The sequence below is a fragment of the Perna viridis genome, chromosome 2 (genome assembly GCF_037379345.1).
Source record: "Perna viridis isolate PV_CMFRI_1.1 ecotype Kerala chromosome 2, ASM3737934v1, whole genome shotgun sequence".
Lineage (NCBI taxonomy): Eukaryota > Metazoa > Mollusca > Bivalvia > Mytilida > Mytilidae > Perna > Perna viridis.
In genome coordinates, this window is record NC_142446.1 from 47140030 (window position 1) to 47153896 (window position 13867).

A 13867-nucleotide genomic window follows, 5' to 3' on the forward strand; every position below is an offset into this window, starting at 1 on the left:
AATTCAATGAAAGTTGACAACATTTGTACCCTAGGGTATCCCACACAAATTGACAGTTGGGATTGTTGATTCATGAAAAAACAGGCCGCCATTACTAAAAATAGAACATAGGGGTCAGATGGCAGTTTTTTGCGAACAACTCAAAAACCGTTGCCTTTACCAGCAAAAAAAAGCAATTTTAGTAAATATAAGTAACAAAAATAACCACATGTTAATCGGTTGGGAGTTGTGGCGTGCTCCTGTGATCCTGCTACTTGGAGACCAGAGTTGGCGGACGGTGTGAGGGCAGGAGTCCTGGTGGCAGGTGATCTATGTTGAGCGGGCGTCCGCACTAAGATCGGTAATTTCTGGCATTGGGTGAAATTGTTAAGCATCATGAGAAGGGCCTATGCCGAAATTTTCAAAACCATTCATCGACTAATGTAGGAGTTACGACCCCTGAAACAGTTTTTTTTTTTTTTTTCACATGTACAACTTTGAAAATCTTCTTCTCTAAAACCATTTAAGATCATTGAATGAAAATAAGCATGATAGTTCTTTGGTGTATTGTGCTCAAAATAACTGTTGTGATTTTTAATCCGTGAATAGATATGGCTGCCTATACTAAAAATGGAACTTAGGGGTCACAAGACAGGTTTTTGAAAAAAATCAAAAATTGTTGCTTTAGCAAAATTCTGGTTCAGGTCATGAAAATGCTATGAAAAACATTTCCTGCATTTGACAATTTAGTTGATTTTAACTTAGCCTGTCTCATTCCTCAAGTTTTTCAAATAAGCAAATGGTTAACCAGGTGAGCGATTCAGGCTCTCTTGAGTCTCTAGTTACTCTTTAGTTTGTTTGTTTGTTTGTTGGGGTTTAACGTCCGAGCAGCAATATTTCAGTTATATTCAGACAATGAACATGAAATGGATGATAAAATGAACATGAAATGAAAAAAAAAGATGGGTCACAAGAATAATAGGGTCGACAAATTTGGGTTGCCACTGGAAAAAGGGGGTGGGCAAGGTCGGGCAATCCAGCCTCCCGTGGCGGAGCGCAAAGTTTCCTACTCCTATCGAATACCCCAGCAGGGCTCTTTAACGTGCGAGGAACGTGGCATCTTTCCCAACACGGTGCACCACTATGGTTTGCGGTCAGGTTTTCCGTATTATAGCCTGACAACCCCAGCATGTAACATGCCAGGGGTACCCCATTCCACCACCTGGGGCACACATCCAGGTTGCTCTGTGGGCAGAGCGCCTAGCCCCCGGCTAGGTTTCTGAGCACTATTTAGTCGCCTTTTACGACAAGCTTAGCGCTGCTGCAGGCCTATTCTTTTAACACCCGGACCTGCACGGGGCAGTTACTCTTTAGAATCATTATTTCAGCTTATTGTTTATCGTCAAATTCTCTCTAATGTTCCTTTATATTATATCCACAGCGTCAAAATTATTTATTTATTTTTTTTTTTTGCTTCAGCAACACGTGACAATTTCCCGCGTTATTTCATTGCGCCCAGCTACTGTCAGATAGGAGAAGGAATTCTGTAGAACTTAGAAAGCTTACTAAAGGATAAGGTAATAGTGTTATCCATGCCCCCTGATCGCTATACTTGTTCTGATCTTATTTACATATTTCGACGTACATGTATAATACTTTCGTCTTTTCTGTAAAAAGGGGGTACATTGTTCATTCCGTTTCTCATTCTTCTCCTAATCTTGTAATAGACTAGAAATTACACTACAGTAATCTACGTGTATGTTGATACACTTCCCAAAAGAGGTCTTTAACCTTGCTTAAGAAATTTGAATCTTATTATTCCAGTGATAAATCCACGTGTATTCTCCAAAGCTCGGAAATTTTTGTTGTTGAAAAATTGTGTGGGTATGAAAACTTCGTTCAGATTCAGTACAATTAGTAACATGCAATGAGCTCTAGTGAGCTTTTAATTGAATGAAATTGTGTATCAAATACACATGACATTCATGGAAACTGCACAGGTAAACATAAAAAAAGATTTGAGCGAAAGAGAAACATGCAAGTCCCATACAAACATGTACTAGACAGCACATTACCAGACATACAGAGACCATATGAAACATGTTATCATGCACACATAGAAAAGACCAAACCATTTAATAAAACTGAGTAAAATATCAAAATTCATATGAAAAAAACAGATGTGGTGATTAAAGTCTTTCACTTGCAGAGCAGTGACATTCTGAGTCATTCTAGGACCAAATTAAACTTTAAAGCCTTTAAATTGTATTGTGCATTATTTTGGTGAAAGTGCCCAGTATAATCCTGGAATCCTGAAGCTTTTTGTTGGGAAAATTTCTGGATCCACACCTACATGTACATGTATTGGAGAGTAGTTGCCCTCACTTGGTCTGAATTACCTCTCATCTAGCAACCTCCTCTTTTTTTTATTTAAATATTGATATGGCAAGTGTGGGTCAGAATGAAGTGCCATTAAAAAGTGATTTTTTGCATTACTGATTGTTATGACACATTGTACAATTTTCATCTTGTATTTAATAATGTAAATTCTACCTACACTTTGCTACTTGCACTGAAACTCCCCACAAATGTCTGAAAAATATGAATATACATGTATGTGTCTTATTGCTTTCTACCTGTTTTTTTTTTTTTTATTGAGTTATCCCATTAACCAGCTTGATTTGTGCAAAACTATTTTTATACAGCTAAAAAAAAATGTGGTTGTATAATATTATGGTGCAATTGTCATCATCTCGGGACACTTCAATTCTGTGTGATAACTTGAGTTGTGGTTGACCAGTTCTGAAATTTTTATGTGATTTGACTAACCACTAAAGATTCCTATTCAATTTTGACTTTGTGGCCCTTACCATGTAAATGTTACAACCCATGTAAAATCTGTTTTTTTGGGGGTTTTTTTTCCCCAATTTTGATTATTCTTTTTTTTTTCATTGTGTTCCTTATTTAGTTCTAGTAAACAAATGTATCAGATTTTATGTGTTCTGGACCGTTTTCAAGTTATAGGGGTCAAAGTTGGGCAACAGCGGAAAACTTTCAACTTTTTAATTTTTGGTCTGATTTCAAAATTTTTTTTATTGAATTTCGGCCTGAATTTTTCAATTATATTTCAGATATTTCTTGGTTTAAAGTTATAAGGGGTCAAAGATGCCACATCCCAAAAAATTGATGTTTTTGGTCTGATTTTGAAAAATTTTATTGAATTTAAATTGTGTGCAGTATAGAATCCAAATCATTTGTTGTGTCCATAATGAATTGTAGGACTTAGTCCATATGCTTCAGTGTGTCAAAAACTAATATTGTGTCCACACTTGCCCCAACTGTTCAGGGTTCGACCACTGCCCTTGTATCATGCTGCACTCTGCAAAGCTTTTTTTCTGTAAATTTTGAATTTGACATCTTTGTGTACATTGTTAACATAGCTGCAATATTCTCTATTAGTGATTTGACTTGTTACATATTTTACTGCCAGACTGTCCTAGGAGACTGTTTGATATCAGACTTTTAAGTCTTTTTTAATGAATTTTATGATAATTTGCTGTTACAATTTTTCACCACACCACACAGTGTGGTGAGGTATTATGTTTGACAAGTCTCGTGTCAGTCCATCCTTATGTTCCCTGACAGTTTTCAGATGATTACTTGAGAATGGATCAAGGAACTGTTTTGATTTTTTAAAACCTTGTAAATTTGTGTAGTACCAAAAAATCCATAGGTTCAATTTTCAGCAAAGTTCAAAATGTTTTTGAGTTTTTGAACATTATTGCTCCCCCCACCCTTTATCACCATTTTGTGGCAGGGTATTAGTTAGTTCTTAAGGGGTCAACCATTTGATTCTGAGGTTGGGGGGGGGTGTGGGAGCTAGCATTTTTTGTAATTACATGTCTTTGTCTTGAAAGTTCTTGAAATAAATATTCTGTCCTCTATAACCTAGAAAATTTAATAAAAAAATTTCTGGCCTCAAGATTCTACTGTACAGTATAATGCAGAAAAAAAATTTCGTCATAAAGCATATTTGAAAATAATTTTTTTTTTACGCAAGTATTAAGAATCTAATGGTCGTCCCTCTAGTGTTCTGACTCTTTTTACAGGTCATGAAGAAGAAAGGGAAGAAAGGTGCTGGCAAACAAGCAAAGGACATGAAACCTGGTATGTAATAACTGCATGTGATTTCCAAATTAATCATTAAAATGTAGATACATATATAGTATAACAAAACATAAAATATTAATTTGTGCAATGTCCTAATTTTTTGTAAATTTATAACAAGGGTCAAATAACTGTTAAAATAGTATTAGTGAATAGAATATAATAATTTTATTGATACCTGTCATTGGCCCATAAAGGCATATTACACAAATGGTAGCAAAATTTTATAATAACTAAGCTGATATATGTACAAGTAGCAAATGTATATTAGTGAAGAATAAGGACTAAAGTTGCACTATACAGGTGGGATTGAGGTGTACTGTTAAAAATAAAAGGTGAAATGTGGTGGAAATATTGATTGTGGGTAGTAGAGCATTCTTACATAAATAGATGCAATACTTGTGAAGGTTAAGAGATGTAAAATGCATGCTTTAAACTTTCTGGACAGATTCAGGTCCTTGCCAGATTGGGTTTTCTTCCCTGCACCAACTGGCTGTTTTTTCAAAAATGCAAAATTTCGTACAAACTCAAGTTACTTTAAGAATTAAAATCATGAACAAATGAGCAGAAGGTACAATTTTTATTATTTTTTTTTTTTTACAATAATACCATGCATGCTTACTTTTTCTGGCAGTTTTAAAGTGCCAGATATTTAAGAAACCTCCTTTTTGACAATTAATTTTGTGAAGGCACCCAAAATTTGTTATGAAAACTGATATATATTTTTTAATTATATTACCATGGCTACAAATTTTCATGACAAAATTGAAAGAAATATCTATCTTTTTTTGTGGATCTCTATAATGTAAGGTTTTGAAAATTATATACTTTTTACAGGAAAAAATTGTTGGATTTGTTTGTCTAAGTGTCTCAATAAAGCTTTATATCCACAAATTGTCATAAAGTTATCTGCAATGACCTGTCTATATAGTGGAACCTAATACACTTATTAAAACATAAATAGTTGTTTAACACAAAGTTTTCCTCATTTCAAAATTGAAGTATGATTTTTTTACACAATTATTTTACTGTAGCCAAGAAAATTAACAACCAGTTAGGATTATGGTGGGCAAAAGGCAAATGTGTCAGAGTTATACATGTATTAATATTTGTGGCTGCTTGTAAACTGAAATTTCACCTGAAACATTGGCAGTGAAAGAAATTAGCAGTAGACCTACGGACCAAATCGATGTAAAATCAAGCAGGTGTATGATGAAAATTTGGCAGAAGGTATAATTGTTCAGCATGATGAGTGGACGTATGCCAAAATTTTCAGAAAGATCCTTTGATGGATGAATGAGTTATAGGTCCTGGAATTGATTTTTTTCCCGAATTTTTGTATTTCCAACTATGAAAATCTTCTCCTAAACTACTGGTTAGATTGTAACCTTTTGTACTCGGATTGTATTTTTCATGAATGTACCTTACAATATCATTAACAATCTATTTCTGGGGGTTTTTGATCTGGTAAAAAGTCTACCGCTAATTACTGAAAATAGACCGTTTGCGGGTCAAATCGAAGATTTTTGGAAACAACTTCTCAAAAGATGGGTTGAGCTGAATTCTGACAGGGTAAAATCACATGGACTTAAGTTAGATCCATTAAATGGACAAATATTGCACTAAAATGTTTGACATATTAATGTCCATGGCCATACACTCAAAAACCACAAGGGAAACAGGCCACCATCTTTGATTTCACTACCTGCTTCACTTTGAATACCAAAAATTAGAGTCAAACCCCTCACCACATGCTTTATTTTTATTTTTATCATAAAAGGAATGATCTCTCTCGTTCTCAATTACTGTCTCGGGTTACCTCACAGCAGTATTTTTACAGATCTTGTACAAAGTGGGAAGTTTTCATAAGCCAAATGAACGGACGATTCCGTCATATTCATGCATTGTGCAAGGGAAGGCTAAATTCTGACATTGAATGAAAGTTTTCAGTGTGATGAAATCAATCTGTGGTCAAATTTTTGTTTCAATCTGTTCAGCCATGGAGTTATTGCCCTTTTTCGTTGTATTTTGCTATTTTTGATGTTATTTCTTTCAAAAATCTTCTCCTCTGACACTACTTGACCAATTGGGACCAAACTTGGTATGAATGTTCCTTGTTGTATCTTGCATAGAACTATTGTGGGGATTCTTGATCCATCAAAAACATGGCCACTGCACTTTACCTTAACTTTAACCTGCAGAGGACTATATATCAGCACGATTCTACGTATGTCAGCTCACAATCCTCAGAATGGCATGTGGGGTTAGCAGACTTGCAGTGCAGTACTGGTCACCGGAAGTGAAGGGTCTATAAATAGCATGGGAAATCCCACTGTTTTCACAAGATAGGGGTATATTTAGAAACCATTATGGAGATTAGGCTTCACATCACAAGAAGCAAAATGCACCTATAAAATTTACTGAAATGTTTTTCCTTTCAGAGACTGTTGAAATATTTTAAATAAGATGAGAACTTTTTTCACAGACTATGAGGAACAGGGGTAATTTCTGCGTAGGACTATTTTTGCATACATTCAAAATGCTCATTGGTTACATTGGTGGTCTGTAACCTAGACCATAGGGGTCAGAAAGTAGTTTTTCACATACATCTCAAAAACCATTAGGTTTAGCCAAATTCTGACTGGCCTTAAAGTGTTCAGCATAATGAGATCTTTCTGTGGTCGAATTTTAATATTAATCTGTTAAACCGTGTTGGAGTTATTTCCCTTTTTTTTTTTTTTTTTTTTTTTTTTTTGGCTATTTTTTTTTTTTATGTTATTTCTTTTAAGAACCTTCTCCTTTTACACTATATTACCAATTGGAACCAAACTTGGTGTGAATGTTCCTTTGGATATCCTACATAGAACTTGTGATAGAACAGTACTTTGTTGGGGTTTAACGTCCGAGCAGCAATATTTCAGCTATATCCAGACGATGAACATGAAATGATGATGAAATGAAAAAGGGATGGGACACAAGGATAATGGGGTCAACAAATTTTGATTGCCACTGGAAATAGGGAGAGGTGGGTATGGTCGGGCAATTTAGCCTCCTGTGGCGGAGCCCTATGGTTCCTTCTCCGGGAGAATACCACAGTAGGGTTCTTTAACGTGCGAGGAACGTGGCATCTTTCCCAACACGGTGCACCACTATGGTTTGCGGTCAGGTTTTCCGTATTACAGCCTGACAACCCCAGCATGTAACACGCCAGGGGTACCCCATTCCACCACCTTGGGCACACATCCCAGTTGCTCTGTGGGCAGAGCGTCCTAGCCCCCGGCTAGGTTTCTGAGCACTATTTAGTCGCCTTTTACGACAAGCTTAGCGCTGCTGCAGGCCTATTCTTTTAACACCCGGACCTGCACGGGGCAAACAGTATTTTAGACATTATTGATTAAATTGTTATTTTGAGAAAGGGAGGAATGTGTTAATGACTTTAAGAATTAGTATTGTTCATGTTAATTATAAATTGAATTATATATACTTAAGGGTATAAAACAACCAAAAAAAAAGGAGAATTAAAAGAACATATTATAAAAACAAGTAACTATACAATAGCAAAAATACCCAAGGCTAAACAATTAAAGTGTCAGCAAATGCACATACAAAATACCTCGGTGAATAACAAGTATTAAAGAAATGTATTGGCATCCGGGGGACAATAATTACTTGTACACAAATAATGAATAGGTCAGTAAGTGACACAATTCAACATAGGCTTACGAATTTTCCAGAAGAAACTTTGGAAGGGTTAAAGAAAGAATTGAATGCTCGCTTTGGTACTGTTTCTGATGCTCATTTCGCGGGAACAATGCTTAGAAGAATTAGGCAAAAACATGATGAAAATGTTCAATTGTTTTCTGAAAGGTTATTAAATCTGGCTTAGGAAGCATATGGTGATCTGCCGGGGGGAATTGATGAATGAACATGAAATTTTGGGAATTTTTAGTGATGGGTTATTAGAAGATTCACTTAGATTGAAATTAATGAGGGAAAATCCTGCTGATTTTGCAACAGCTGTTAAAAGTGCCACTCAAGAACAAATTTTAAGGCAACGATTTTCATTAAGAACAGATAGAGTTCATCATTGGTCTCAGTCACGTGACCCTAATGCTAGGCTACCCTTTGATAGGCAGTATAGGCGTCCCTATAATCACAATGTTGATCTTGAAGAATCCTCACACGAACCCATGGAGGTTGATAGCTTTCAAAGGTGTAATAAGTTTGGACATAATGTGGAATTATGTAGATCTTCCTCTAATTTACCTTTAGGGCAACCTCATAATTTCAGAAATAGTTATAAACGTTAGGGATATTCATAGGCAGCACATGTACCTTTACATAATCCAAATTTTTCAGACCACAGATTCAGAAATGGTCCACATGTTCCTTTATACAATCCCAAGGGCTCTGCTCAAAGATTCCAAAATCGGACTTTGTTAAAATGTTATTGATGTCAGAAACCTGGTCGTATTTCAACCAATTGTCCACTTCCACCACCTCATAGAACTCAGTTCAACTAAAACCTTCTCTTTATTCTGGAAGCGATAAGGGGAAGAAAATACGTGTCAGGAAATTTTAAAAATTGAAGGGTCAAAATTTTAAAATAAATTTAGCGGGTGTACCAAGTGCATGTTTAATTTGAATTCAAAATCGTTATCTACACACGTTAAATGACAGTGGAGCACAAATTTTCCTAGTAAATTCTAGAATTTTTAATTCTTTGAGAAATAAACCAAATTTGAAATTTGTTAGGGTTCATGTTCAAGGGGTTGATGGATCTGCATTACATGTTCAAGGAGTTTGTGAACTTCAGTTTAAAATTGGCCAGGAAATTTTGACACATCAATTTTATGTGGTTAAAAACATAAATAGGAATATTATTTTAGGCAGGGACTGGCTTTCAAAATATGGGGTGAGGCTATATTATGATTTGCATTCTTTGAAAATTAATAGTTCATATGTACCTTTAGAGGACGACATGCGTATAGCTTCCATGGTATGATTGTCGGCCAGCACAGTTTTAAAACTTCAACGACTTTATGTTTGTCAAGCTAGATTAAAGCATAACCTGAGTTTTAAAAAATGTCAGTTTATTCAAATACAAGCCGCAGATGCAGGTTTTCTCGCTTCTCATTCGGGTATTATGCTAGGGAATAGTTTAGTTCAAATGCGTCAAAGTAGACGTTTTCCACTTATGATTGCGAACAATACAAATCAAATGGTACATCTTAGGCGTGGGTGTTATTTGGGTTACGCTCATCGGATAATTTATATATGAAACTATATCGGAAACGGACATGTCGAATTTTGTATCACGGGGCAAGTTGGATACAAATATTGAAATCAGTGCGGTTAGCAAATCTGAATTCGAAAATCATGTCCAGGTACCAGATGAATTTAGGGATCAAATAAATGAGTTGATAATAGCTAATGAGGATGTGTTCGCACAAACTGATAGGGATTTAGGTAGGACTAAGACTTTAAAAATGTCCATTGATACTGGAGATCACCCACCAATTCGGCTCCGTCCGTACAGGGTGCCATTGCATTATCGTCATGAGGTAGATGAGTGTATTGATAAAATGGTTGACGCAAATGTAATCAAAGAATCTGGATCACCATGGGCTTTTCCTTTAGTAGTTGTAAAGAAAAAAGATGGGACTTTGAGAATTTGTTGTGATTTTCGGAAATTGAACAAAATTACCAAGATTAAGAGTTGGCCATTGCCTTTGATAGACGATATTCTCTCGCTGTTATGAAATGCAGTGTATATGTCTTCTCTTGACGCCAGATCTGCATATTGGGCAGTTGAATTAGATGAAGAGGCTAAGCAGAAAGCATCCTTCACATGCCCGCAGGGTGTATTTTTTTTTTTAACGTCATGATGTTTGGACTTTGTAATGCTCCTTCTGTTTTTCAGCAGTTAATGTCTATTGTGTTAAAGGGTTGTCAAAAGTTTGCGATTGCTTATCTTGATAATATTCTAGTATTTTCTAGGTCAGCTGAAGAACACATGGGTCATTTACAGATGATTTTTGATCGATTGCGAGAACACAATATTAAGTTGAATTTAAAGAAGTGTTCATTTTTGCAAAAAGAAACTAATTATTTAGGATTTGTCATTACAGAGACCGGTATTAAACCAGATTTACAGAAAGTAAAGGCAGTTAGAGAATTTCCACCTCCAAAAATGGTAAAAGAGGTTTGAGCTGCTCTTGGACTTTACAATTGGTATAGGCGGTTTATCAGTGGTTTTTTCTGAAATTGCTATTCCTCTTGTTGAACTAACCAAGAAAAACGTAAAGTTTGTATGGTCTGAAGAACAACAAAAAGCTTTTGATTTATTAAAGTCCAAGTTATGCACAGTTCCATTGTTAAATCACCTAGATTTGTCAAAAGATTTTATACTCACAACTGACACAAGCAAATATTGTGTAGAGGCAGTTTTATCTCAGTTAGTCGAGATGCCAAATGGACAAATGCTTGAGAAACCCATATATTTTTTATCACACAAAATTAAATGAATCCCAGGTTAGATACAGTACCATTGAAAAAGAAAGTTTCAGTATATTTTATGCTTTACATAAATTGGATCATTATTTGCATGGGGCAAGATTTGTTATTCGAACAGACCATCAACCATTGCGTTATATTGTTGACTCACCCATTCAAAACAAGCGCATTCAGCTCTGGGCTACTTTTATTTCTAGCTACAATTGTACAATTGAATATATTGCAGGCAAAAACAACTTAGTGGCAGATTTTCTTTCACGGTTGCCCGCAAATAACGCCGCTGTTGATAGTAATGAGAATTATCAGGAACTCAATAGAAGTGGTAATGCTTTCCAAGTCAATACTTTGAATTCTAATCATTTTGAGCCAAAATAGTTTGCCACATGTGATAAGCAAAATCTAGATTTTAGTCATGATCATAATCGTTCTGACGAGTTAGATACAATAGATTTGAAAGCTGAGCAAGAAAAAGATAAGACCATTGTTAAATTGAGAGACGATCTGTTAACTGGCAAAGCAAAGCAAAGCATTCAAAATAAGTTTATTTTAGCTGAAGATGGTCGTTTATATTTTTTGTCAAATAGTGACACTTCTCCGACAATGCGCTTGTGCGTCCCTTCACACATGCATGAAATGGTTTTCACGGCGTTTCACGATAACATGGGTCATCCAGGTTCGGACAGAATGTTTGATGCACTGAAAAGTAAATATTATTGGCCTAATATGTACAAACATTTGTTTAATTACATTTCTACTTGTGCTCATGTCAGACTAGAAATTTGAAGAAAATCAAACCACCTGTACAGCAGACTGGCATACCACCTTATCCATTTGCTTGTATTGGCCTAGACCTCAGTGGACCTTATCCGACTACTTTTACCGGAAACAGGTACGTCATTGGTTTTATTGATTTATACAGTGGTTATCCTGAAGCCTTTGCAGTAAAGTCTAAGAATGCTGACAATTTAATTGAACTGCTGGTTGAGCATATTATCAACAGGTATGGTTGTCCTTTGAAATAACAACTGATAATGGTCTTGAAAATTGTAATTGTATGATGAAAGAGACCCTTAAGGAAATGTGAATAGAACATGTTAAAACAAGTTTTTACCATCCTCAAAGTAATGCCAAAATAGAGCGTTTTCATAGAACATTACATGATATCTTATCTAAATTAATTGTAGACAATGTGCACTCTTGGGATTTACATTTAAACCATGCTTTGGCAGCCATTCATTTCAATGTCAATGAGTCTTTTAGGCAATCTCCATTTTTTGCTTTGTTTAATTTGATAGGGATTGTGTTCTTCCTTTAGATAATTTGTTAAAACCTCGTCGAAAATATGAGGGTGAAGAGTTTCATAAAATTATTCTCCAAAATCAACATCGTACTTTTCTGGAAACTTACAAGATCATGAAAAAATCTAAAAGGAAACAAGCGGAAAATGCCAATAAAGGGGCTAAGGTCGTGGCATTTTAAATTGGCGATCCCGTGTATTACAAAAATCATCTCAAAACAATTAAGTTACAAGGCAATTGGCAGCGTATTTTCCGATTATTGAAAAGGTAGGTCCTTTTACTTTTATTATTAAGAATCAGTTAGATAACAGTACTACTAAAGCTCATGCTGAACATTTAAGATTAGCACTGTTGGAATGGGAAATATCAAAAGTCACAGGAAGAAAATTACGCAAAGCTAGGTATTTAGTACCTCCAGAGACGTCAGAAATGGATAGTCAAGGTGACTCAGGAAGTTCAGATCTACCAAATAACGATGCAATTACGTCATATGATAATATTCCCTTGGCTCAATTAATTAAACCAAAGAGGCACAAACGGGTTGTTAAAGGGGAATCCACTTCGTCGTCTGAAGATGACATCCCATTAGCTCAGCATTTTTTTACTCCATTGGTAAAAGGTATCAAAATTAAGCAGAAATCTCTTTCTGAGACTGATATAAATACTGATACGGAAGTAAGTACTACTACTTCATCTGGTGAAAATTCTTCTCCTTTTTCTTCATCACACTCTGATAAGTACATTTCAGAATCCTTTTCGTCGAATGTCTGCTCAATGGGATCAACCAGGCCTTCAAGCAGTGGAGAAGAGATGTCAGTGGATGCTGTTACTCCAAAAAGTATACTTCCACCACGTAAGAAACGTTTTCATTCCAAATCCTCATAAAGAAATGAGAGATTCAAAATGGCTTTACATGCCTTGCAAAAGCTTGCTTCGCAGTGCGTTTAATTCATTGTCATATTGATCTTGTGGTTCTGTTGTCAATTTTATTGTGCACAGTTAAAGTTTTTATTAGTTGGTCTGTGAACAATTCAGATGTTCACAAAAGTTTTCATTGTAGTCATATCATTCATTTTCATTGTTTTATTTTTTATTCATTTTGAAATCTTAGTTATGGTTCCTTAAAGTTAACTAGAAAATGGTGGTTCAGATCAAATTCAGTTGAACTTGTTGGCATTCAGCCAAAATTTTAGAAGTTATCTGTTGTATGCAGATGGCACCATCCTTTTATGAGATTGATCCAGTCATGTTGACGCTATTAGAAGCATTTCATATTAAACCCAGGACGTTATTGCCGGAAGTGAGCCAGACAGAGATAGATGAGGTGGAAGATCGGCAGAGGCAATGGCAGAGAAGATATGGGCTGCTTGGTCGGAGGGAGACCCTCACGCATTACCTGGTGGAAAAGGAATCAATGTGGACCTGGCTGTACCGCCAACTGACTCCAACGACGATGGTAAACAGGGTGTTGAATGTGTTCATTCCCTTACACGTACTTTGTGTTATTTTCGGGGGTATTCTGCCTCCAGAAATTACAGGTATCATTTGGATGATGTCTCATTAGGGTAATCCAGATCAGTCGAAGGTTGAGCACAGGCGTCGGTTTGTAATTTTGAATTACAGATTGCGGTCACGGCCTGTGTATCTTTCGATACTGATTTGGTTGATGAGCACTGCCTTCGGCCTGTGGCTATTCGGAATCGCATGGTATTCTTTCGGGCATACCATGGCATTCAGCAGGACAGACTGGACGTCAGGGAAGTGTACAAGGAGACCCTTCGCCATTGGATGTCATTCAACCATCCAACAACAATTCATGATTTCCATGAGTGTTTGAGTGTTCCGGCACGGTTAAACACTTTGCAAGCCAACAGGTCCCATTTTGCGGATGCCGGCGTAGTGATAGT

At 36.0% G+C, this 13867-nt stretch overlaps 1 protein-coding gene across 2 annotated transcripts in view; it reads left to right on the forward strand.

The window, feature by feature from the left end:
• Window positions 1–1465: 1465 nt before the first annotated feature.
• The window catches only part of LOC148625413 (uncharacterized), a 41348-nt gene continuing 28946 nt past the window's right edge, over window positions 1466–13867 (forward strand). For both annotated transcript variants that reach the window (XM_088568934.1, XM_088568935.1), the window contains exons 1-2: window positions 1466–1556; window positions 4089–4146. In XM_088568934.1, coding sequence (XP_088425060.1) covers window positions 4092–4146 — 55 coding nt within the window. In that variant the 5' untranslated portion in view covers window positions 1466–1556; window positions 4089–4091. The remainder of the gene's footprint in view (window positions 1557–4088; window positions 4147–13867) is intronic.